This window comes from Drosophila erecta, unplaced genomic scaffold (genome assembly GCF_003286155.1).
Source record: "Drosophila erecta strain 14021-0224.00,06,07 unplaced genomic scaffold, DereRS2 tig00000055-arrow-pilon, whole genome shotgun sequence".
NCBI lineage: Eukaryota > Metazoa > Arthropoda > Insecta > Diptera > Drosophilidae > Drosophila > Drosophila erecta.
Genome location: NW_020825200.1, coordinates 12,078,206 through 12,104,917, shown reverse-complemented (window position 1 = coordinate 12,104,917; position 26,712 = coordinate 12,078,206). Strand labels below are relative to the sequence as shown.

The 26,712-nt window shown below is 41.7% G+C and overlaps 2 protein-coding genes across 5 annotated transcripts in view; one reads left to right on the top strand and one right to left on the bottom strand.

The window, feature by feature from the left end:
- Positions 1 to 9,952, top strand: part of LOC6540795 (disintegrin and metalloproteinase domain-containing protein 10) — an 81,033-nt gene extending 71,081 nt beyond the window's left edge. Inside the window, exons 6-12 of one of the 3 annotated variants that reach the window (XM_015159467.2) lie at positions 2,277 to 2,782; positions 5,019 to 5,165; positions 6,056 to 6,216; positions 6,276 to 6,510; positions 6,579 to 7,625; positions 7,684 to 8,260; positions 9,375 to 9,952. In XM_015159467.2, coding sequence (XP_015014953.1) covers positions 2,277 to 2,782; positions 5,019 to 5,165; positions 6,056 to 6,216; positions 6,276 to 6,510; positions 6,579 to 7,625; positions 7,684 to 8,260; positions 9,375 to 9,583 — 2,882 coding nt within the window. In that variant the 3' untranslated portion in view covers positions 9,584 to 9,952. Of the gene's footprint in view, positions 1 to 2,276; positions 2,783 to 5,018; positions 5,166 to 6,055; positions 6,217 to 6,275; positions 6,511 to 6,578; positions 7,626 to 7,683; positions 8,261 to 8,427; positions 8,776 to 9,374 lie in introns of those variants that run through there. The other 2 variants (XM_026978231.1, XM_001969561.3) reach the window with 2 other exon arrangements.
- Positions 9,953 to 11,579: 1,627 nt separating this feature from the next.
- On the bottom strand, positions 11,580 to 14,510 carry LOC6540773 (ras suppressor protein 1). Of its 2 annotated transcripts, none has more exons than XM_001969560.3 (4): positions 13,948 to 14,510; positions 13,109 to 13,269; positions 11,914 to 12,535; positions 11,580 to 11,851 (listed from the first exon to the last, which is right to left on the bottom strand). In XM_001969560.3, exons 2-4 carry the CDS (start codon positions 13,245 to 13,247, stop codon positions 11,761 to 11,763), a joined length of 852 nt encoding a protein of 283 aa, XP_001969596.1. In that variant the 5' UTR covers positions 13,248 to 13,269; positions 13,948 to 14,510; the 3' UTR covers positions 11,580 to 11,760. The 2 variants fall into 2 exon arrangements, with proteins under 2 accessions (XP_001969596.1, XP_026835083.1); XM_026979282.1 differs by having other exon boundaries at positions 13,109 to 13,285; positions 13,948 to 14,358.
- Between the last annotated feature and the right edge of the window lie 12,202 nt (positions 14,511 to 26,712).

Here is a 26,712-nt window from a genome sequence, read left to right as displayed (position 1 = left end):
ATTGGAGTAAGAAGCGGCATGCAACAAAATAAAACATTGCTACACAAGTATACATATGTATGTACGAGTATGTATATAGAATGCAGCATGTAGAAGGCAGCGCGCTCAAGGGGCTGCCTTTGATATGCAAATTGCATGCCACTGTGGATTTTCCGGGCCTTCCTGAAGGAGAACGGGGCATTTACGGAAGCTGTGCCTGCTGCGGCTTTACTGGTTTCTCGAGGGCTTACGTATTTAGTGGCTGCCTCCTATGTCTATGGCTACGGCTTTGCCCGGAGAAACATTCCACCTGCAGCCACGAACCGTTGCACTGAACAAAACACCATATGAAAAGGGGGCAATATCAGATTTTAATATTAATTGTTATGTTACATATATATTATATGTGTTAGGTGGATTGTTTTCTGATTACATACTTTGACACTTATGTATAGCAATTTAGAAGTGAAAATCATTGAAAAATCTTCTGTCTATTACAATCTACAGCAAAACTAAAAATCACAAACTTGTTAATTTTATGTTTATGTAACTTAACAAATTAAAGCAGTTAAAGTTGCTTGCAACCGTTTGAGAACACATTTCTTTCATTGTGTACATTCTCCCACTTTCATTTATTCATCACTTTGATTTCGATTAATATTCTTGCAGTGTATTAATTTTGGCGGTGGTCGCGTGCTTGGCCACGTTGCCATTCTGCACTGAAGTACGACAACGCCGCCAAAATCCTTGTAATAAAGACAAACAGTTTGGGAATGGGCAAGTAAAAAGCGAGCGCGAAGAAAACGAAGAAGAATAAGCAAATGCATAATGGTAATGGCAACAGCACCCTGCCGCCCCCGCTTTCTTGACACAATGGCATCAGCCAAATAAAAATTTATGGCGCCACTGAAAGCTGCAACTGCAACGTCGTTTCCACTGGGAGCGAACTGGACAGCAGTGCTTGTTTTGCAGCCAGGATAAATATCCTTGGCATTCGGGTGCCAAGAAAAGAGTGCCGGCAACAACTAGGGGAACCGCACCCTGTTGCCCTGTTGTTATGACTTTCGAGCTGGCCGAAAGAGTCCTCTAAGGATCCTCGTGGAATGCGGAGAGTATTTTTGAGCAGCAGCCAGGCGGGTGGCATAAATGATGTTTACTGAAAAGTGCAGTGCCTTCGATGCTGCTACAGTCGAATTCCTTGCTTAAGTGCGTTAAAAGTAATGTATTTCAGCTCATTTATTTTCATGAAATAGTGCACTTTCACTGGTGCTTTCGCCTTAAACAGAAAATAGGCTCTTAAATACCGAATACAGCTAATTGCGGTTCACAACAGTTCTTTCAGTAGCATTAAATCTTAATTATGAAAAACATAGTAAATAAAATGCGTTCTACTTGTTAATTGAATCGATTTCCCGAGGCTATACTCGTAAAGGAAATTACATTTATGATATAATTCCATATGGCGTTTAATTTTATTCATTTAGCTCAACTTAAAATTCGTTTCGCTGCCCCAGATATTCCGGCCAGCTCTCGTAACTCAGAAGATTATTCTGGAAATGAATGTAAATGGCTGAGACCATAAAACTCGCGCAGCTTTTAAAAATGTGCACCACTCTGTGGTACAGTACTTTATTCCCTTTTCCGCCCTGTTGCATCCCATTCCCCCTGCTATTTTTTTCGGTTTATTTAATGTTGACAATCGCGATGAGGGGGAAAAACGCCAGCGAATCGCGTACAAAACGCGTCCCCGCATTGTGGATAAAAGGCAGCAGCAGACCGCGTTTCTCTGACTGCGCTTAAACAATAAAACAATAAATTTTCATTACCGGCTAGCGGCTATTAACAGTTTCCGCTGGCCAAGACAATGCCCCACCAGGAGCTCCTGGCAAAGCTGTAAATATAATTGTTGATATACTCTTAAAGTGCAGCGGGCGCCAAAAAAGAAAAGAATAAATAAATAGTAGAATGCCCCACCTTTGCGTCTGCACAGCGATTTTTCCAAGCTACACTACACTTTTACGTAAACATTTCACTTTGGCATTTGCATTAACATTTTTTTTCGCGTATCGATTCTGCGTGGGCTGCTTTTAATTACATTTTTGTGGCTTTCACTTGGTAGGTCATAAATTATTTGCGCCATTGAATTTGGCAGCATTTGGTAGGGATGCCCCAAAATGGCGAGCTGCATCAGCAAATTAACATTCCTCATTCCGACTTTAATGTTTTTTTTTTCATTTGTGTCCATGCTGGCGAGCTTACTTCCCTCATTCATTCTACGCTTTTGTTCCTCTTTGCAGGTCACGTGGCCGGCTGTGGCATTACGGATGAGGTCTCTCAGTGGATGGAGAACATACAAAATTCAGCCGTCGAAGAGTTGCCGGAGCCCATGTCAAAGGACTACCAAAAGCTCCACCGGAAGCAGCTGCACAAAAAGTCCGCCCCACAGCAACAGCAGCCGCATCAGCAGCAGCAGCAGCAACAGCAGCCCCATCCGCCCAAGAATTACATCAGCGGGGATGAGGACTTCAAGTATCCCCACCAGAAGTACACGAAAGAGGCTAACTTCGCCGAGGGTGCATTCTACGATCCATCGACCGGACGTCGCCTGGGCTCATCCGCCAACGTGGCCGACTGGCATCAGCTCGTCCACGAGCGCGTCCGTCGGGCCACCGACAATGGTGCTGGGGATAGGGGCTCATCCGGCGGATCTGGACGCGGTCGCGAGGACAACAAGAATACCTGCTCGCTCTACATTCAAACGGATCCGTTGATATGGCGCCACATACGCGAAGGCATCGCTGACGTGAGTACCTAAGCATAATCTATTTTGCATTACGAGTATTGTGGATATTTCTTATGAGCTTCAAGGGAACTGTTTTGAAACTATTTTCAGGGGGCATATCTTAGGGATTAGTCTTCTTGTAAGTTGTACTTATATATTACTTCCGACTGTGCTTAATCATACGTTTATAAATATACGGCTTGCCTGACTTTAGTATATAGTATAAAATGCAGTCGTGTTGTTGACAGTCTAGGCGCACGAAAGCCAAATTAAAAAACTGAAACAAAACAGCACGAAAAAATCATCAATTTAGCAATTTTTACGAGCCAGCAGACTTCCCATGAAAGTCAAGTGCACATAAAACAAGAGAGACTCAAAGTTTCCGGAATGGGAATTTCAGGGGCCACGTAGACACCGTAGTTGTTAAGCATTTTTGATATTACATTCCATTTTCAAAGAAATATATAAACAAAATGTTGTCTGGTGCCCTACACCATAATTTGAAGGCTCTGCTGTTCGTTCATTCGTTTTAAAGCATTTAATACATGTATGTATAAAGGGGAGCAAATCAATACATTTATCTGACAAAGTTTTGCAAAGTGAAAATAATTGTTTCAGAGGTTTTTGCTTTTTGCTCAATTAAAACGAAATTTAAGTGCAAATTCCTCGAATTCTTTCAACAAGTTAAATAAAAAAATTTTGAAATGAAAAGAATATTTATTAAAACTTCAGCATTTTGGTAAAACAGCATAATAGCATTACTTTAAGAAAATATTGGTGCAATCGGGAATTTGTTTACCCACTTATTCAGCGGATTTCACGCTCCATAAACTTGGCGAACGCTTTTGTCGCATTCCGCGGAGTTGCCTACTTTTTGGGGCATCTGCAGGCCGAATGGGGCTTAGCAATCATCCAATCAGCTGACCTCCTTCAGCGCGTACAGCGTATGCAATCAACCGTTATGGCCCGCAACCGTGCTCCACCACCCACCTATCGCCCCACCTCCCACCTCCCGCCCTCCGCATTTAGAGCCATTCTCTCGCCACACTTTTATGTTTACGTTCATTTTTTCGCATTGTACGCGAGATGATGTCGACGTCAACATCCTCGTCAACGGAGTGCCAGCCCTATTTCCGTTTCCGCTCACGCCCTCGTCCTTGCCTCCTCCTTCTCCTCCTCCTCCTCATCCTCTTTGTCTTCGCTTTCTCCTCTGCATCCCTCTCTCAACTCCACGTGTGTTTATTTGCAATGAGTTTTGCATAATTCGCGCATTTGTTTCGCTCACTCTTCCTTCGCCTTCCCATGTATTATATATCGCGATTTTTGCCGCCCTTCATTTTCAAATCCTCGCGAGGGGCGTAACAAATTTGCTAAGCAGCTTACATTAAAAATTTCAAGATTGGGTATCTAAAAAAATTTAATTGCAATTTAAATCAAGTGATGAATTATTACTTAATTGGTAATGAGACTTTAGAGATAGACATGTACTTTGTACCACCAAACAAAACTGTTAAGACAAAATATTTACTACTTTCTATAAATTTGCCAGTGAAATCAACTTAATGCTTAGTACAGTTTTCAACAACATTTAGTGTTTTTTTTTTGCAAGGGTATATGGACATCGGCTTCATCACATTTCGCATATCTTTCCAATCGCCTTTGCTTTTGTCTCTTGCGCCCCGCGGCATTTTGATTTTTGAGCCAAAATCGGTGGAAAGCTGCTGCTGGATCCGCATGTTTCGGGTGTGCGCATAAGACCTTATAAACTTCAGCTGAAATATTCGACGGGCTTAGCTGAATTTGCATTTTTATACAAATATATTTGCGCAGAGTTGGTTGCTGGGTGGGCGTCTGTGGGAGTGGGCATGGATTGGATTGGATGAGCTCCAGATGAAAGGGGCGTTGGTAGAGGTCCTTTTACACAGATGTCAGGCGCATTTCTGCTCCTCATCGCATTGCGGCTTTGGGATTACCGCTCCACCCCCCGAATATAAGTCATGTGATTCCACGTGAATTAAATCTGTCTACCTGTTCGGTTAACAAACAATTCCTTATAAAAGCATATTAAAATAAGCACTATGCTAGATGATCAATAATGTTAAAGTACTTATTAATCCACAAGTTTGAAACGTAAACTTAAGGCACTTTTATAAGTGGCTGTTTTAATCAATTATTGCATTTGACTAGTAGACTTGTCAATCCGAAACTGGCGTTAATTCTTGTCAACACAATTTCACGTGCTCCTTTTTGTTTGCAGCACGATCGCGGACGCAAGTACGAGGTGGATGAGAAAACGCGCGAGGAAATCACATCGTTGATTGCACATCACGTGACGGCCGTTAATTACATTTACCGCAACACAAAGTTCGACGGACGCACCGAGCATCGCAACATACGCTTTGAGGTGAGTACACAAACGCCCACCCACCCACATACAGCGGCAATTCCGCGGACAAACAATGATGATGCGATAAGGACAAAGCGGCAGGACCCGCCTCTCAGGATCCCTGACCACATGCGGCCATTGGTAGCTGGTTAAACCATGCGTGTACAGGAATTTAGTGGAGCGTATATTAAAGCACCAGCTGGGTTCCCCAGCTTATAGTTCCTCCTCCCGTTTTGCCCGCGGCTAATTGATTGTGTTAATTATAAAGCATATCAATAAATTGTGGGTCAATTTGTCGCATTCATGGGGTTTTTAATTGTAGAACGGCGTCGACATATTAAAGTAAATTGTGAGTGCGAGGGCTGTTAACCAGTCAAGTTATAATAAGATAGAATGCTATAGTCGAGTTCCCCGACTGCAATTTCAAAATATTCTGAAATATCGGTTAAAAGTTAAACGGTTAACGGGTACAAAAAAATAAATTTCTAAATTTAAATGCAGATTTTTAGAGAATTGCGCCAGAAACATTTAGAGGTATGTCACTTCAAAATCCGATTAAGATAAGTTGAGTTATGGAGTTTAGAACTTCAGCCTTGGGACATTTTTTAATTTTTTCGAATTTCTACAACATACATAAGAAAAATGACAACAAAAATTGAAAAAAAAAAAATTTTCTAAATTTAAATGCAGATTTTTAGAAAATTGCGCCAGAAATATTTAGAGCATTTGTATGCCACTCCAAAATCCGATTAATATAACTTGAGTTAGGGAGTTTAGAACTTCAGCCTTGGGACATTTCTTAATGTTTTTGAATCATCACATCAAAAAAATTACAAAAAAATATGTTTTAGAAACTTTAGAAAATTAAAGATTATGTGACTCTAAAAATGTACCCAACTCCTTTCCAGGTGCAACGCATTAAAATCGATGACGATTCGGCCTGTCGCAATTCCTACAATGGCCCACACAACGCCTTTTGCAATGAGCACATGGATGTCTCTAACTTTTTGAATCTCCATTCCCTGGAAGACCACTCGGACTTTTGTCTGGCTTACGTGTTCACCTACAGGTTGGTTATTCGCTTAGCCAGAATATTCCGATTTATTTAATGATTTACGCCTCCTACAGAGATTTCACTGGTGGAACTTTGGGACTGGCCTGGGTGGCCAGCGCTTCGGGAGCCTCAGGTGGAATTTGCGAGAAGTACAAGACGTACACGGAAACGGTGGGTGGACAGTACCAGAGCACCAAGCGATCGCTCAACACGGGCATCATCACCTTTGTCAACTACAACAGTCGGGTGCCGCCGAAGGTGTCGCAGCTTACGCTGGCCCACGAGATTGGCCACAACTTTGGGTCACCTGTAAGTCTCTTAATCCTAATGCTGCTTACATGTGGTACACCTCTAACTTTAATTTACCCCATCCTCAGCACGATTACCCGCAGGAATGTCGCCCTGGTGGCCTCAACGGCAACTATATTATGTTCGCTAGTGCCACCTCCGGTGATCGGCCGAATAACTCCAAGTTCTCGCCCTGCTCCATTCGGAACATCTCCAACGTCCTTGACGTGCTGGTGGGCAACACCAAGCGGGACTGCTTCAAGGCCTCGGAAGGAGCCTTCTGCGGCAACAAGATCGTGGAGTCTGGCGAGGAATGCGACTGCGGCTTCAACGAGGAGGAGTGCAAGGACAAGTGCTGCTACCCGCGCCTGATCAGCGAGTACGACCAGTCGCTGAACTCCAGTGCCAAGGGCTGCACGCGCCGCGCCAAGACACAGTGCTCACCATCGCAGGGTCCTTGCTGTCTGTCCAACTCCTGCACCTTTGTGCCGACGAGCTACCACCAGAAGTGCAAGGAGGAGACGGAGTGCAGCTGGTCGAGCACATGCAACGGAACCACTGCCGAGTGTCCGGAGCCACGACATCGCGACGACAAGACCATGTGCAACAATGGAACTGCGCTGTGCATCCGGGGCGAGTGTAGTGGATCGCCATGTCTGCTCTGGAATATGACAAAGTGCTTCCTCACCTCGACCACGCTGCCGCACGTGAGCAAGCGCAAGTTGTGCGACTTGGCCTGTCAGGATGGCAATGACACCTCCACCTGCCGCAGCACCAGCGAGTTTGCCGATAAATATAATATCCAAAAGGGTGGTATTAGCCTGCAGCCCGGTTCGCCCTGCGATAACTTCCAGGGCTACTGCGATGTGTTCCTCAAGTGTCGCGCCGTGGATGCGGATGGTCCGCTGGTGCGGCTGAAGAATTTGTTGCTCAACCGAGAGACCCTGCAGACGGTGGCCGAGTGGATCATTGACAATTGGTATCTAGTGGTTCTGATGGGAGTGGCCTTTATTGTGGTCATGGGGTCGTTTATCAAATGTTGTGCCGTGCATACGCCCAGTTCCAATCCGAAGAAGCGGCGAGCTCGTCGAATCAGCGAAACTCTGAGAGCTCCCATGAACACGTTGCGCAGAATGGTAAGGCTTCGCACTCCGTTTCGTAAAAAGCAATCTAATTTGTATTCCATTTGTACAGCAACGTCATCCCAATCAGCGAGGAGCAGGTCCTCGAAGCATCCCGCCGCCGGCCCATGAGGCGCAGCATTATTCCCGCGGCGGAGATGGTCGCGGCGGCGGCGGCGGCGGTGGAGGCGGTGGTCGCCACGGTGGCTCCAGGTCACACCATCAGCAGCATCCGCACGATTGGGATCGCCATCAGGGCGGTCACTCAATCGTTCCATTGCCCACCGGCGGCAGCCATTCAAGCCGTAACGCGGCGGCGAATCAAGCGAGAAGGAGTGATGGCCGAGGTCCACGATCCACCAGCAGTGGGCGGCCGCAGGCCACAGCCAGCGGAAGTGGTGCCGCCAGCGGAGCAGCGCGATCTCATGGCGGGTACGGAGCCGAACAGGCGATACCGGGTTCCATTGGTGGTGGTGTTCAGGCGGCCATTAGCAGCGGCGGAGTGGTGGCCAGGGCCCAGCTGCCGCTGCCATTGCCGCCGCCAAATGGACAGCAGCAAATGCAACAGCAGCAACAACAACAACTGCAACTACAGCAACCGGCAATTTCGCCGCAGCAGCAGCCGCAGCAAGCGTTCTACACGCCGAAAGGTGTGTGTCTCTTTTCCCCGCCAGTAGAAAGAAAGAGTGAGCCCTGAGTTGGTAGTTTTGCCCCAGCCATGCTCCTCCATTTTCTCACCCCTATCCCCATGTTTTTCTTTCCACAAACTTAATTTGTCGTTTTTCTTTTCGTTTGCGAAATGCTTAAAAAAATTCAGAACTGCCACCACGCAATAAGTCCCGATCATCACGTACCAACAACACCTCCAACACCACAACCACCAACTCATCCACAGCGGCAGCCAGCAGTGGGTCGGTATCGGGATCGGGATCGGGCTCGGGGGCGGGCAGTAGTAGTAAGAGCAAGAGCGGGAAAAGTGCCAAAGCCAAAGACTCAAAGTCGCAAAAATCGCAGCACCACGCCAACAGCAGTCGCAGCAGCAGCAAGGATAAGGCCGTCAAGCCAGTGCGTCGAAATATCGTTTATTAGGAGCGGAACCATCACATTGCCATACAGAACACTGAACGACATAGCCCCGAACCCAAAATATCAACCAAAACAGCAACCATATATAGAATCGCCCGCTGCTAGTCATCGATCTACATGTATGCGTTGTTGCTTCCCATCCACCGACAAACACAAACAAAAAGAAATTATAATGATATTTCATTTAATCGATGCAATTGGTATGACTTTTGTGATTCTCCCCCCGTTTGTTATGTTTGCTCCTCCTTTGGTTTGAGATCCTTTTTCACTTTTTTTGTTTGTATATTAGTCCTTAGTTTTTTGATCCTATTTGTCCTTCTCCACCTGGAATGAGTCCCAAATTCTCCCTATATATTGTAGTAACTTGTTCGCTCAACAGTGGATAAAGATTTGTATTGTTGTTGTTATGTTTGCATGTGCATTTACGTTGTTTTATAACTTTTAACTTATTTTACTTACCTCTGGTGATTTTGAAATCACTGAAAAAGCATTTTATACTCTTATAAAAAAATTGTATACATATACAATGAATCTGAGCAAGTAAAAAGCACTGTATAAAATGCTTTTAAATGATAATTTGTTATTCCTTTAAGTACTAACTGCACTAATGAAGTATGTGAATATTAATTTTATGGATAATTGGATTTCTCTAATGTCAAATTTGTTCCCTTTTTGTAGGCGTCGCGCCGCCGCCGCTTCAAGTAAGCTTTAGTCGGCCGACATCGTTGCACGAGCAACAGCAGCAGCAGCAGCAACATCATCTGCAACAGCAGCAGCAGCAGCAACTTGAGCCGCAGCAGCAACACGCCTATGCTGACGCCTACGCGGCCCTGGGGCGGGGCCAATATGAGTCCACCACGCGGGCGCCCAACAACAGCAAGGTTTGACAGCCAAAAGTAGCAATGGAGCGCCACAAAAGGCCAAAGGCTAAGCGACTCAAGCAGCAGGAGGAACAGCATCCACAGCATCCACAGCAAACAACACAGCCCAAGCAGCAACAAAAGCAAAAACAACATAAATCAAATGAACTCAAATTAAATGTAAATGTAATTTTTATGCTAATTATTTTTATTTAAACAGTGTTTGTATGCCACAAGGGAAAAACCGCCAGTAAAAAAAAATGAAAAAATAACAGAAAAAGGAGACAAATTTCGTAATGCAGAAAAAGCTAAAAGTGAATGATATTTTTGATTAACTAAATTGAAATGAAAATACGAATGCAAATTATGAATAATAAAAGTAATTAAAAACGGCAACATGCATAATACATATAAAGTTGCAAGTTGCATATATACATTTGTATGCATATATTTATTATGCATACACAATTATTAAATAGCAGCCACAACAAAGAAGTAATATACATGAAGAAAAAGTAAGGTTTAATTGTATGAGAAAGCATTCTATATGTCGGTGAGATTTCAAGCGCTAGGCAGAAATACGAAATTAATTACACACTTGAATAACAAATGGTGTTTTGTACAAAAAAATGTAATAAGTAACAAAACAGTGCGAATTAATTAAGCGTCATTATAAAAAAAACGGAAACAACAGAGCATTTAAATTGTATTTATCTGTACCGAAGGCTAAACGTTTATTTAAAGCCGTCAAAATTGCATTTGTAAACTAGCAAAAAACCATGAAAACCAAAAAGTATAAAAACCATAACTATTAAATGAAGAAGCGAGACTTAAGCAAAAACGATGGAAACAATCCAATCTTATTCATTTATTGCTGAACGCATTTTTCTGTATGACTTTCGAACGTGGCTTTGATTGTTTTCCGTTTACATTTTCCTTGTGCAGAAAAAAGCAAACGAAGTAACTAATTTTTATATTACATATATTTTTACTATCTTAGGTACAATTTTCTATTGTCAATTTTTATTAGTATTAGGTTTAAAGCTTTATGTTTTAGCAACCTGGTAGCAAGACCGCCACTGATTATGTTTAATGTTATCTATCATGTACGTGTATATCTGCCAACATAACTTCATTTTTAAGTACGTATCTTAAAGTGCGTGGGTCATGCATATATGACTCTACGAGTGCTTGTAATTTACTTTGTTGTACTCTCGTAGGTTACTAGTTTATGTTTTTTGTTTTTGTCTGTGTTTCATTTGCATGCTTAACAATAAATCGTGCAACTCACGGAGTCCCGACTGATGAACTGCTCCACGAAAAGACATTAATAGCTTAAAAGCTATCTGATATTACATTTGGATACCTTGTGTTCGTTTCCGTTCTCACATTCGACTTATACAACTTATCGTACAGCCATGGAATTTTCTTCATTTTATTTTGCAATCGATTACGGGATTATTTTGAGAAATTTGCTGAATGAAAAAATTAAATTTTTCTTTGAATTTCCGCCAATTTTTTCGTAAAAGAACATCTTTAACTCTTGTAAATAAACTATAAAAAATATATAAATACTAAAATATACGTTAAGGAATAAATTAAAATTGAATTGCAGCTACAGAGAAAGCGAAATAAGTTTACAAAATAATTCAAATAACATAAATTGATAAAAGTATGTATTCAATTCGAATTGACAAGTGAAAAATGCAAAGAAACGAAACAAACTCAAAGCGAACAAAGCAGAACTATGCTTTTAGTTTTTCTCAAACATAGAAAACAAAGAACAAAAACAAAAAACATTTAACTATTAATTTAATTAAAATAAATAAAGAATTAATTAATTGACTTTAAGTAAACTAATTAATTATGATTATGAACAAATTTCTTAAAAGAGATGAATGAATATGAAAAAAGATAATAAAAACAAGAAAACCTACTATTTTATAAAATACATAGACGTGTCTTTATCTATAGACTTTTGCGCAGAGGATCCCTATTGAAACCGCTAAGAAAACATAAATTATATGTATCTATATATCTTTTTATTTTCATTAGTAAAACTAAGGGTCAAGGCACATTGCAGAAATACGCATTAGTTTACAAATACTTATGAATTAGTATACAAAAACGAGTTTGGTTAACAACGAACGAGACGAACACATATGTATGTATGTAGCTCCATGGGATCTTCCGGCGGAGATGCACTATGCGCGAATTCGAGAAGCCTTCTTGCTTTTGTCAGCTTTGGGTGGCGGCGGTCCACTGCGTCCTGCCTGTAAGTGGCGGTTGTAGATGCTGTCAAGGAAATGGCCGATAAGTTTGAAATACTTTTTTGGATGTATCTATGGCACACTCACATTTTATACGTCTCCGTTTTGAGGTAGTCGATTACGTGGCTTATGCCCAGCAGATATTGCTCGGCAATGGGATTGACCCAGGGATTCTCCTCCATCTTCATGACCGACTTGTTGCTCAGAAGGTCCAGCTGGGCGATCTCAGGCGGCAGCACCTGCAGCCTATTGTTTTGAATGTGCAGCTCCCGCAGTCGCACCAGGTCTCCAACCTCGCGGGGCAGTTCCAGAAGATCGTTGTCGCGCAGACCGAGAATCTGCAGATTCTTCAGCTGGCCCACCTCCTTCGGTATGTACTCGAAGTCATTGTCGCCCAGATACAAGGCACGCAGTGTCTCCATGCCAAAGAAATTACCAGGCAGGACCTGTTCGTTCAGATTGTTGTATGACAGGTCCAGCACTTCCAGCACCGGAAAGGCCCCGAAGCCCCGAGGAAGATTATTCAGCCGATTGATGGACACATTTAGGATGCGCAGCTTTGGCATGGACGACAGCGAAACGGGCAGTTCGCTCAGATGGTTGTTCGAGAGGTTCAGGATCTCCAGATTCAGCAGGTTCGCGATTCCCGGACTGATCACGCTGATCTTGTTGTGGGACAGGGTCAGGCGCGTGATGTTGGACATGGTGACTGCAAGTTAAAAAAGGTATTAAATAAGAATTTAAGCTTATGTTGGTTGGGAAGCAAATTGCTCTGTAAATTCACCACTGGGCTCAAATGTAAACAGCTGATTGCACGCCACAAGTATAGACGCTGCAAGTTAGAGAGGGACAACAATATACGCAGAGGCATGCGCATCTTTTTTTTTCAAAATTTTATAGTTTTAAGATAATTTTTTGAAGCCTATTATAATTTTATGTACAAAAATCATAGTCATGGCACTCTAGTAAATGTTTTACATGTCTTTCCATCTTATTCGAGGTATTTACAGAGTTTGTTTACGTTCTGTACTCTCAGATTTATGTATATTTTGATGCTGGCGTCATCGCAATTAATAACACTAAACGTGTCAGTTTAAAAAGACGATTAGACTCCTGTCGAATTAATATGGCCACCATAATATCATTTTCCACAATAGAAGATTACTTATTTCGAATATTTCTTAGCAGCTGGGCGAGGCTCCACTTTGCGTGGGAGTAACCTCAGTCTGTTTACTCAAATGTGCGTCTAATTTCTGCGGGATCCTTTGGTTTTGATACTTACACAGGCCGGGCAACTCCTCGAAGGACGACAGGCCCTTGTCGACCAGGTCCAGCTCAGGATTGTGAGTTTCTCGGGCTTCATCCAAAACCTTCTTTGCCTTCGACATCTTTGCGCTCACTGGTATACAAGACTGACTCATTTTTGTCGAATCCAAATACACCCTAAAAAATACCAAAACTGATGATACATTTTTAATCATTTTATTTGGAGGGGTTGGCTGGTGGGTCAAACATTTTTATAATGACGAATATAGCCTTAATAACTAAGAGTTATTATTTTTTTTTTGAAAGTGTACACCAAATTTTTTTAATTCAGCTACACTTTTGGGGGATGCCAGATAAGCAGAAAAATGTAATTTTACATTGACAATACAAGGTAATGGATACGACGTAAGCATTTACGAATATAGAGCCAAATTCGTAAATAATTATGTTTACCGAATATACTTACATTATTTGCATATATTTATATACATTTTTAAGCTTTGGGGTAATCAACGCCCACCATCAAATTTTTGATAAAATGTGGCCAACCTAAATCTTACACGCGTATGATGTAAATTATCGTTTCATCATGTAAAAGTGTTAAAATTGGTGATAGAAACTAACTTGTTATTAATTTTATTAAAAAAAATTATTTACGAATAATTTTTTAATATTTTAGGTTTTTAGTTGTCGTTCCAAACAAGCCTTTGAGTGCTTAACACTAGTGAAGATTATAAAATGCTCATTAAACTATAGTAGAAAAAAACTTTTACAAATATATACATATATTAATTGTTAATTTCATATTTTTTTTTGTGTTGGTCCAAAATTTAAGTATTAACAACAATCACTCACCGAGTTGCCGTAAAACTGTGTTCGTCGCCACTACCAGTAGCTCCTAAACTGCGCCAACTGCACTTTTGTTAGCATATGTTTTTGTCCGGTCAGTTTTCAGCACTTTTTCTGCACTTGGATACAAATGTAATCGCTTTTCAGGCCACTGGGTTACACAAACACTGCACTTGACCTATTTTTGGAGGGAAACACAAAGGCTATGTGTACTGATAGCCGGAAATTGTTGAATATCTCCGCGGATTTGAACTGATTATAAGGCACTCACGTTACAGAACGGAACATGGGTTCTATTATAATACGTCTCCGCTCTTCGAAATTAATCACGAAAATAGCCAAAGTGCGGAATGCGTCGTGCGTCGTCCGTCGTCCGATCGTCTCGAGAAACTGAAGAGATCTCTCGCAGCGTCAGCAAGATCGATCGATGTGGAGGTGGCCGAGTTTGGGGTGATGGGGGATCCGAATATCTGGGGGCTGGTTTTGCCTTTTCGGGCTGTCGCCACTGCCGGCAGAAAAAAAATCAAATCGAACCCAAGCCCGATACCGGGTTTCGTTGATTTTGTTTAAAGTATTTCGCTGTTTCGCCAGCATCTTCGCTGCAGTGTCGAAACCAGTTTGAAATACATATATCGAAAGCCCAGATAGGCATAACTAAAGCACGAAATCGGTAGTTTGTCAACTTGAAAATGTGCGGTTTATTGATTAGTTCTTCACAGCCGATTAATATCTTGAATGCATCTTGTTGACTCATAAAAAGATTTTAGCGGGAAGCAAAACGTATCACATCTGCAAGCAAACTTAGGCACCATGACTATTTTCGATATATTTCACGTATTTGCTTTATTTCTCCTGCTCACACCAGTTAAATCTGAAAGTAAACGGCGATATATAAGTGAGTTTAGGTCTATGGAGGGTACGTTTAAAGCTAACTCCTTTTATTAGATTGCAGGGGCAAATCTGGAAAGTGGGGACGCTGCATTATGAAAGGATCGCCATGTCCTGGCGTCACTCATTCAAATCGCGTTTGCAATTCGGCGGCCCTTTGCTGTATGCCTCATACGGAAAAATCCTGGGAAAAGTTAAGTACACCATTATTAGGTGACGAAGGAAAACAATAAATGTTTAAATTTTGTTGAATTAAGTAAGGTTGTTCGGTTTTACTTAGCTTCTCAAGAATTTATAGTTGCAATTTCTATCGCAACATAGTGGAACATATATTTAAAAAACATATATGTATAAAGTAACTTTAAAATACAGTCAATTTTCCAACTTTTTGCACTCTAGAAACTTGTTAGCTTTTCTAATCAGTTTTAGGTATGTTTTTTACCTTTTTATTTACTTCAATTCTGGTTAATTTAATGGTTGCACGAGACACCCATTTTTAGGATGCAACATGTCCGATATTATCTCCTTCAGCACAAGTTGCTCGGGGATTTTCTACTCCGTCCATTGGTTGCATTTTTAATTACTCTGTAGTGCTCCAGTTGCCGATGCAGTTTTGGATCTCAGCTATATGTGGGCGGGCACCCCGTTTTCTGGCTTTCGTATTAATTTTCATCCCGCTGGTTGTCGAATCCGCAAAACAGAAAGTTTGTCTTATGCGCCTGCATAATTTGCGTGTTGCATATACCATTTTTTCCACTTTTTTGGGGGCAGCAATGATGGCGAGTGCCTTCGCCGTTGCGGGACGAACACACTTCCGCCGTATAAAATATGCAAAACAATGCGAACTCTCGCCTGGCCAGCAAAACAACAACAACAGCAGCAGCAACAACAATGGGAGGGGAATAAAAACTTTCCCTGGCCCAAAAATTAATTTTTGTTTTAGATGGCGCGCAGATTTTTCGGCTGCATTTTTGGCTGCACGGATAATGCTGCGGCACAGGCACCACCAAACGACCGCCGGCCACTGTCCGTAATTTTTGTTTTAATTAACTTTTTGCTTGCCTTTTTTTCCGCTGACAAACTTTTGCAGCTCTGCGCAAATTGTGCTAATTTTGAAATGGTGGCCAAAATGTTTCATGCGCAGATATTTTTGAGCGCCCTTGCTCTCACATTGATACATGACTGCAACTAAGGATGTATTGTCTATAGGGTCTAGAAAACGCAAAGCCCAAGAAATATGATTCAATTGAGTTCTATTGGACTTAGCTTTGCAGTTAGATTTTCCATGTAAAATTGTGGCCACAACAGCGGGCGAAAACCATAAATTCTTCATTGCGAAGCGCGCTTAAATTCCGAATCGGACATTTGCGGGCCATAAATTCGCATTAAGTGTTTACTTCATTTAAATGTTGTCCATGCCAATGTGCGACATATAATCGATCTGAATTCCAGTTAATTGATGGCACTTGCCTGCCCTCACTAATTTGTGTCCCTTTCTCACAGTATTGACCACAGCCCGAAAGAGTTGTCGGCTGATTGAATAGCTCCAAGTGGGCTCAAACTGGGCCGAAAAATGGGATACGGTGGGCAACAGAAGTACTCGTATGGCAGCCTCTCTTATGGAGCTGTCAACACACGGACATGGGCGCATACTTTTGGCCGGCAGTGTCCGGCGTTGGGCGCTTACAATATTCCTGGCAATTTTTCAATGCGCTTTGTTTGGCCAGTTCCAAGGCAACTGGCATAAAGCCCGATAGCGCAAGGACCTGCCAGGACATGGCAATCATTGGCAACGGTTGCTTTGCAGCCTCATTGAGGCTTCGACCACAGAATGTGCCTTTTGCTTTTGGCTTGCACTTACTTATCCGGCTCCCAGGCATCCCTTCCATAACAACCATTTTCCCCAGCTCCGTGCCGTTTGATTTACTTCAAACAATTGGCAACATCATACATCAACGCGCTTTTGTTTTTGCTCCTGGCTCTTGTTATCCCTTTCCGTTGGGTAAATCCTTCGCCTTTGTAAGGTTTATCGGTTCTGGATCTCGTTTTGTCCAATTTGGTCCGATTTTGATGTATGCTTTACCTATTTAAATTGGTTGCTTATCTGCTTATAATTATTACATGTTTACAACTTGAAGCAATTTGCAATTGTTAAATATTTGAGCGAGTCTGACTGAAAAAAGTTATTCCATATGCACACGCATGTGATGGGAAAACTAATCCATTTTAATTAAAGTAAATAAAATTGTACTTTCACAGCGATTGTGGTTAGCAGAGCAAACACAGGGATTATGCAAGCATTACAGAATGGGAGAAAGTGGTGTAAAAAAATACAAACGCAAAAATGAATCAAACGGGAATAATTATTGTAGTTCAACGACGGGGCAAGGTTAGATAAATGGATTTAAATTACGCAAGTGTTTTTTGTCTTTATGTAAAATGCATTATTCATAATTATGAGCACGGCAAATAAATAAAATGTCACATTAATTTGTTGACAATGGCGAATTTATTAGCCGCACACGGCTCTCAAATTGTGTAGCTTACAAAGCTATTAATTAGCGTTGAGCTGGAATTCGGACTGTCAACAAATATTTAGCTGCTCATTAGTTGCCCCCGAAGGCCGAAACTCCGTGTCAGCCCGACCTGCATTAAGTATACGCCGCATATGACCGACAGAATCTGCACCTTATTAGGATTCAGATTGAGTCCCGCCGCCTCGATTCGTCTGAAGTCAGCTTCTGCTCCAGGATTCCGCAACTCCAGCCGCAGCAGCCAATGGGATAAAGGACACACGGAAAATGGAAAATGGAAAAATGTGCGAGTTGGGAAAGCTACTTGTTATTCAGTGCGTTGAGCTTCGTTTAGCTGGGCGAAATGTTTTAGAACTCGTTAGAGCGTCCAAGGACTCGGCAGAGATTGAAACAGGTCCGTGAAAGACTGGTGCCTCATCAATCCACTCCTTCCACCGCCCCGAGTCATTGAATATCACTGGGTAATCGACTTACCATCAACAGTTGCTGGCTGGGCACTTTTGGACAGGTGACTGGGATAATTATGTGGCTGTTTGGCCACAATTTTACATAAGCGTACACGTTTGCAGCCTAATAAATCTATGTGATTGCTTGAACATGGAATACGTTTCTCTTTGCCTGAGTAAAACTAATATGGATCTGCAAATAGTGAGTTGCTTTCAAAGTGGCCCACACATTTAGCAAATTTGCATGGAAATAATGGAAAAAAATGTGGAAAAAATTCACAAAAAGTTCTTAAGAGCGACACTGATTGATAACACCTGTTGACGCAAAACACTGAAATAGGTTTAATAAACTTCTTCTCATTTGACAATAACATCGTGTTGAAGAGCTGTTTGCGTTTAGCAGTTGGCCAGTCAAACCATTGTTTTGACAAGTAAACAGCAAAACAACATTAAATAATTGCACAAATTATGAAGGGAGGTCAAGTGATTTGCTTGTTTACCATAATTGCAGTATTTAAGTCAATCAACCCAATTAATTGAATTCTTATCGAAACGCAGTTTGGTTGCAGGCAGTCAGGTACTCGAATCGAACAATTGACAGCCACAAAAGTCGTCCAATTCTCGCAGTTGCTCGGCGATGAATGATGCATTTGCACTTGATTTATATCCACTTTTTCTTTTCCGTTTTGTAAACTGAAACCAAAACAGGAATGAAAACTAAAAGCAGAACTGTTGAATTTCATTGGCCAAATTGATAAAGTGGCTGTAGCAAAATCGAAAGGAATTGTAAATGCAAGTCGATTGATCGATAAAGCAGCCAAAAGGATTTCAGAAGATTCGAGATGGCAGGGGAGTCAGGTTTTCCATCACGGACCAAGCAATCAACGTGCACAAGTACACGGATTTTTGGGATTTATTTTCAACGTTTTCCTTTGCCGATTGCTCTTGTGTTTTGCATGCATAAAAATATGTGATTTTTGTATATTTTCCTGCTTGGCCTGAAGATATTTTTGGCTGTAAGCGTGCCAGATGGCAGTTAATCATATTATATTAAAGGGTATATGCTGTAATCTTAAAGTTTTTGTGACGACAATCAAGTTATAATATTTGACTTACAACATCCTCATTCTATATCCGAATTTGGCTCCACAAAAGATTATTGATATGTTACTTCCGCAAACATTTAACCGAAAAACGTTGACTGGCAACCAAAGCCGGCTTGAAAAAATCAAGAACTTTGCACAGTAACTTTACAATAGAAGGAGGAATAATCGCATCTCAAACATTTAAACAGATTTGCTGTCAAAAGGACCACATTCGAGTAGAGTGCAAGAGAGAGGCAGAGGCAAGAGGATAAAGAAATAGTGAACACATCACTTTGCCGGTAAGCCAGTGGAGTTATGTTTTGGGTAGAGGGTAGAGAAGGGTCCTTCTGACGCTCCATGCTACGTAACATGCTCAATTTAAAGTGGCTCTGATTTCACAGCTTGTGTGTGAGTGTGTGTATATGTGCTGGCAACACGTCTCTCTTTGTTTGAACTGCAAATAGATGAGCCCCACACAAGTGCAATCTGCAGGCGTGTGTGAGAGCAGCAAGTTATGGAGAGAGAAAAATTTTTGTAGCATAATTTTCGGCGCCAACAATAGACGTACGTGCTGTGGATGGGGCGGCGGTGGGCGGGGCACAGACAGGAGGCACATGGCATATATCAGCACATGCATCCATAAATCATATTGCTGCAGGCAGGAGCAAAGTGCAGGCAACCAGGAAGCGGCCGGGATCCTTCATCATCCATGTGCTCCTGAGTGTGCCTGCGTTTGGCTGTGGTGTGTGTGTGTGTATGTGTGTGTGTGTGTGTGTCCGCTTAGCAGCCGTGTTGGCTATTTTAAGGATATTTATACTGACAGCGGATTTTTGATGGAAAAACTTTTGTAAATTGCTTCGCCAACCACAGGAGCACAAACTGGTGCAGCGGAATGTTGACCAAAGAACTAGCTTTAATTTTTGGCAGCGCCACAATGAGAAACCCAAGGATACGAGCCTCTGTATCCTTTGGACGTCCTCTGTTTGCTTTGGCCAGCCACATTTATTAAATCGACCTCTCCATTTTTTTAATGATGTGCTCGTGGGCTAAACTAGTGCTAGTACAAAAGGACGCTGGCTGGAAAATAACAGAAAATAATAAAACTTGGAGAACATAGGGGAAGAAGGAATTGCTTTTCCTTGGCATTATATTGTCCTGCCTGCTGCAGGTCGTCCTAGATACATTGTGCATTTTCACTGCCGCGTCTTTGTTGTGACTACAATATTTTGCCATATCATTGAAGTTTTAAAGCCATTTATCAGTCTATTTTTGTGCCTTTAGGGATTCATTTAATAACAGTCTTAAAAATTTAATCGCTTACAATTTAATGATGCTTTATTATTATATAACAGCTTTTAAGCCCTATCAAATTTAAAAAGCTGCATGGCCTGTTCTTTGTTTAGCTTTTTGCTTTAAAAATAAAGCAGATAAAAAATATAAATAAAAGCTGTATCAAATTGCAGCATGCTAGACCTTTTTTAATGTTTTTGCGCTTTTCTTGCTTTATTGCTTTTGTGTGGCCAATTAAATTGAAAATATTGTGATATATTTTGATTATCTAAATGCCAACAATTGTGGGCGATACAATAAAAGCATAAACCGATACCAACGAAACGATAAATGGCAAATGATTCAGGAAAATAAAACCGCATAGGTATAAATAAATACATTGTACAAAACGCCTGAAATATGTATATATCCAATGGAATCATTTTGTGGTCGGTTAGCGAGCAATTTGCAAATTGTTGTCAAGCTTAATTCCGTAAAACTATTGTTAAAAAGGAGAGCACAAATACTTGCACAGCTATTTTTTGGACAGCCAATTTAATTGCAAAATTATGTGTCTAGAAAATTAAAATTAATTTGGTTATAAAAACCCGCAAGTGGTCTTTTATCTTTTTTACCTATTCTTCATTAATTAAAATATTAAATTTGAGTGTCTCTCCGAGAAAGTGGCTTCATTCCTGGCACAATTGGGATGGTAGACATTATCCAGCACATCGAAATTGTGTTTTGTTCGGCAGTATTTTCCGATAGCCCAAAACCACTACCTTACTTTTGATTAGCACTCAACCACCTCAACCGAATCGGTTTCCCTGACGGTGGCGATGATCAGCATTTCCGGCGATATCACCTGTGTAAAAACTCCACGTCGAGGTTGCCAATAAAAAGGAAATATTTAATAAATATTTAAATATTATTGATAACAGTTTTGTGCTCACTTCTTAGAGCGATGCCAGCTTGAATGTTTTTCTTCTGTTTTATAAATGGAGTAATGAATATATTAACTATAACAATAGATATCTAACGAAGCTATCGAGCTGCAAAACCATTATAATCACTCTTTAGCCTCTTTCGCTCCACTGTACACCAAAAACAAAGCAGAGCTCAAAGTGAAAAAAATCTGATGGCCAGGCAGCCGTGCCACGATTTCGCGTTTGTTGTGCAGCTGCTGGGTGAAAATGTTGCACAGCATGCATAAATAATAAACGGCAAGCTAGCGCACACACACACACACACACACAGTGGCATTATGCACATTTTGCCGTTTCGCCAAATAGGTGCGCGGGGGGTGTGAGGGGGGAGGTGTGGTGGCGATCTGCACGAGCCAGGCAGCTTCTAAATTTATTTTATTAAGTCAAGCACACAGACAGCTAGCTGGGTGCAGTTTTCCCGCCCGTCCGGCTAACGATATAAATAAAATAATTTACGGTAACTGCTGACGCTCATCAGGACACCAGAACCAGGACGAGAACGAGAACGAGGATGGGGATGGGGATGGGGATGGGATGTTGGCGGCGTGTTGACAAAACCCGGCACAGGATCATCATCATCAGCAGAGGCCGCTAACAGTGAAGGACTGGATAAAAAAACATGGACGAAGAGTGTAGCATACATTTTCGCGCTGGGCTTTTGTGTGCAGCTGCTTCCAGGGCATTTTTGTTTTCGTTTTGCATTCGAAATTAATGCACATGTGGCTGTTGCTTGCTAAATATAGTTATAATTATGCGCGCATATTTTTAATTAAGTTTCGCCGCCTCGCTCGTACGTACATCTCCGTTTGGCTGCGGCTTAGCTAAATATTATGCATACGCCCCGTTAATTTGCATTAATACGAACCGCTGTCAGTTTTCTTCCCGCGCTTTCTACGCACTTCGCTCGCTTCGCTGTTTGTCAAAAATTACATATGTTAAACATCCGCTCGCCTCAATTTTATGCAATGCAAATTTCCCCCTTTTGTTTTTCACGTCCGGGCGGAAAATGCTTGAGATCTGGGTTGAGCACGGATACACACACTTGGTAGTTTCTGTTTGAGCAGGATATTGTGACCATGCCAAAGCCGGAACTTAAATGAGCCTGCACTAACTAGAGGCGTATCAAATGTATCAAATTCCCATTGTGTCCAATTATCAATGCTGCGGCTTGCCTGATTATAATTACAGAAGTAATTATAGAAGGACATGGGAGTCAAAGAAGGAGCTTGGTTAAAAACGTAGTAATTTTTAGATGAGTTCGGATGTGCTAAGGAACTGAATACACATTCTATAAAACATCGTGGCACCGCTCTTATTTCTTCCAAGCTCTCAGAGAATGCACTTCCTTTATACAACTTTGACATTTTACCAGAGTATTCATTATGCAGCACCATACAGCCACATTTCCTGTGGTAGCCGTGGTTTATGAATGTTGATAAATATTTACAATTTTAATAAAAGTTTAGTTGGCTACTTTCAGACTGTGATTTTTTTTGTTGCACTTTTCCTGTCGTTTTTTGCCTAGTGTCGAGTAGCTCAAAACACTTTTCTGTTTTTAACGCAAAAGTTTTGTTATGGAAACGCAGCAAGTTCTTGCTACTTTTTCATATTTTTCTTCGTTCCATGTCACTACTTTTTTTATCTATTTTATTTTCTTCTGTGCGAAAGTTTTAAATATGATTTTATTATTGCTGGTGCAAGTTGTGTGGTTTTTATTTGGTCAGTTCGCAACTGATTTGGCAAAGTTGTTGCCATGGGATTTTTAAATAAACTTTAAAAAAACTGCTGTTTTTCTAGCCTTCGTTTTGAGACTATGAGAAGTTCCAACACCGCTGTAAAACTGCCACAAGGTTTAGGCATCCAGGCATGTCCTGTTCTGGATTTTCTTCTCTTTTTTGGCAAGGTTTCCTACTTAAATGCGTTTGGCGTTTTTCGGTCTGAAGATGTCCAGCCGTCTGCCCCCATTCATTTACCCACCGCGTCTGGTTTCGGAAAACTTTCACAGTTGACTTTATTCGGCGAGGGTCCTCTAGTTAAATTATTATAATGATTTACGCTGAAGTGGCAGTTGTTACTGCAGAGCCAGAGTTCGGGGATCTTACGAATATTTAAAGTTGGGCTGTTTGCCGTCTTCAAATTAAATTAGTCATCCCCAATTAGAGTGTTAAACAGGACCTTTCTTTTTTTAATTGAGCCTTTTTGACATCGTTATGTCCAGTTAACAATTTAATATTGATTGTAATTTATATAATTATACAAGTTACTCGTATTAGGTCATACTAGATTCTGTAAATTATATATTTATATTCTGTAAAGTAGATATATGTTTACCTATAAGCAACCATTTAACGCAGAGCCCTCAGGCATTTTCACATAAGCCACTCAATGTCTTGCGCAAAGAAACCAACTCATATTTAACACATTTGCCTTATTTTGTGTAAAGAACTCACTCCTATTCAATTCTGTTCGAATGCATTCATTTAACAGTAAATTGTGAATGATGTCAAGCTTAATACTTTTTGGAAACTTATCGAACTTTGAGGCCTTTTGAATTTGCTCTTCACACTTTGCCAAAGGATTCTCTAGGTGAATTGGACCGTTTTCCACTTGCACCTCTGTCAAATATGGGTACTTGGCGGTCAACCCTTTGGCAACTACATCTCCATCATTCGCACTTACATTTGAACGTTTCAATTTCAAGTGTTGGGATTGGCCCACTTGGAAGTGGCCCGATGTTTCCTTCAAGACAGCTTTCAGCTTTGTGCCGGCCACATTCCACTCGGCCAGATTGCTCCGTGTGAAGGGCCATATAGCTGCAACCCCAGAGTGATTCTATGTTTTATGAAAGGTGACATGTGCCAACAACAGTCGAGTCCTAGCCACATTGCTGGTCGACCCCCTGGCCCATTGTGATGTCAGTTCCATTGTTACCAACCCGCTTATGTACTTCATGTTAGCACTCGGCGTGTGTGTTCTTGTGGTTTCTTCTGCAACATGTTGCGAGTTATTACAAACTCAAGTGGCATTCAAGTGTGGCAGCTGTTGGCTAAAGAAAATGGAAGCTCAATTTTGTGTTTAATAAATAAATTAATTGAATTAGGGCCCAACGGTTTATTTATATTTCTTATGCATGAACATATAAAAACAAAGCCAAAAACCACAATTGACACAGATTTCTTCGGAAATTTAACTTATGCGTAAAATAACAACAGTTAGTTTCTACTCAAACTCACATTATCTCCGCAGTGTGCTGAACATTCATAAACTTCCGTCTGAGGAAACTTTATTGCAAGTGAGAATCGGGATTATTTTACTCCAGTTCTAAATCCGCTCCGGTTCAAATCTCAGCGCTCTAATTTATGCCGCTACAGCCGTGGCAGCTCACTTAATATCCAGAGCCGTTTCTCCTGGCCACGTCGTGGGCTATGGGGAGTGAGGATCCTTACAAGGAGCAGGAGCAGGAGCAGGAGCGGATTCTGGAGCGGCAGAAAGGCGGCGACAAAGTGACAAACAACTAAGCGAAAATCGCGTGCGTGACGCGTGGCAGGAGCATAAAGTTTGTGACACGTTTCCCCAGTTGCATTTTGTTTTTATTTTCGCCTCGAAGCGAGTCCTTGCGCCAAGGAGCAAAGAGGTTCGCAGCAAATGGTGATGGTGATGGTGACACTTTACAGCCGCGTTGCATACTTTCGGGCGTTATGCAAGTCACGTTAATTCCGCCAGCCAACTGTGAAGGCAAAACAAAAATAAAATCGGCAACAACCGAGTACGGAGTGTCGGTGAAACTTTTGCCATTTTCAAAGGGTCTTAAAAGGTGGACGAGGCAAATCAAAACGCTCCCCATACTTATACACTGCGAGTAGTAGGTATGCTTCCTATTTGTTGGCCTTCTGCTAGAAATTATGACCACCCAACCACTTTTTGGCGCCGTGGCGTTGGGGAACTCATTAGGCGTGTTTATATTATATAAATTAGCTTAATTTGAAAACATTTTTTGATGCCAAAACTTTGCCTGTCTTTTCATTGGCGAGAAGATGCTCAAAGCGGCAAGGAGCTGGCGGGAAAAGCTGGTGGGAGGGCAAACTTCTGTCTCGGCTAATTTATATGCCCGTTGGACATTCTCGCGTTGGCCAAAAAGTTGCCGCCAAGTTGCTCGTCTCCTGTTGCGGGTTAATAAGACGACGACCAACAAATTGCCAACATTACTCTTCTCCGGCAGCAGCAGAAGGGTAAAGTGATAGGGGGTGATAGGGGGGGTTGCAAATAGACTTTTGAGTGTTGTACTTGGTTTTGCCTCGCCAGAAGGCTGTCTTGCCGTCTTTTGTCCTGTTTACTCTTTTGGGCTTCGGCCGCCGATTCACTCTGTGCAAGTGTCAAAAGCGCAGGCAATTAATTTGGCCTAATTAGACTCTTGGCTGGCTGCTTGCCCGCTTCACTGGCTTCCATTCGCCCTTCCTAAGAAACTGCAGATTTTGTGGCTTTTCAGTCTGTTACAGCCACAAAGGATTTTCGGCCTGTTGAGCGATTTATGGCTTAATAGAAAGGACATATTTAAGGCAAGTTTGCGGCAGGGAAGAAAGGGGTACATATCATGTGAAGCCTGCCAGCGGAGTATATTTTAAAATAATATATAGCCCCAAGCCAATTTTGTAAGCTAATGAGAAGGCAATTGCATCTCATCGAAGGAAAAATATTAAGAATTGCATTGCACGTTTAAAGCCGAGCTTAATAGTAAATAGGCGGCGGAAAAGATGATTACAGGAAAGATAAAAATGCACAAATAATTTAATCCTTAATGCATAATATACATATATTTTAATACCAAAGGAAAAGGCTCCAATTTTCTTTACAACTTAAATAATTATAAAAACCCGTTGTTAGCTGCATTTAACTGCTTTAAAGCCCTTCCTTCCAGAAATTATATCATGGAGTACAGAATACAGACAACTCGAACTGAAACAGTTTCCACTGCCTCTGTGCCAGGCCATAATTTGCTTAACAACTTTTGCCAATAGTTGTCCCGCCTCTTTTCCGATTGCCCCGCCCACATTTTCCTGCACTTTTTCAGATTCTCCGTTCTCCGTTTTGGCTGTGGGCCAATTTCTTCGGCGCCATTCGACACTGGCCGCTTATATAATAATTTTTCAGCATAATTTATGGGCGGCAAAAGTTTTCTGTGGCTGCCCAGTCGAACAATTGCCACTATAATGTTGTGGGCTCTCTAGCATTTCTCATATTATTCGAGCCAAAAAATGTTTGCTGCTCCGTCCAGGCGTGAACTATGCGGTCCAGCATCCGCATCCTTCCACTTTCCCCCTCTCTCCATCCCCCTCCGTGCTGCCATAAATTCATGGGGCTCCGCTTATCGAAAGGAGGACATGGAAAACAGGACCCGATCGGAGCGAATGGCATAGCAAGCGTCAAAATTGATTTTAAATTGCATTCTTCGTTTAGCATTTCACTAAACAATGCCATAAATTGGGGCAATAGAATGGTTAATATAATAGATTGGCGAAGCCAATTCGAATGTTCAGAATTGAATGGATACCGCAACCTGGAACAG

Coding starts and splice junctions, on each gene's coding strand:
- LOC6540773 (XM_001969560.3), bottom strand. CDS start 13,247: ATGAGTCAGTCTTGTATACCAGTGAGCGCAAAGATGTCGAAGGCAAAG. Junction 12,536..13,108: donor CGAGGAGTTGCCCGGCCTGT/GTAAGTATCAAA, acceptor TTTAACTTGCAG/TCACCATGTCCAACATCACG. Junction 11,852..11,913: donor AAAACGGAGACGTATAAAAT/GTGAGTGTGCCA, acceptor TTTCCTTGACAG/CATCTACAACCGCCACTTAC.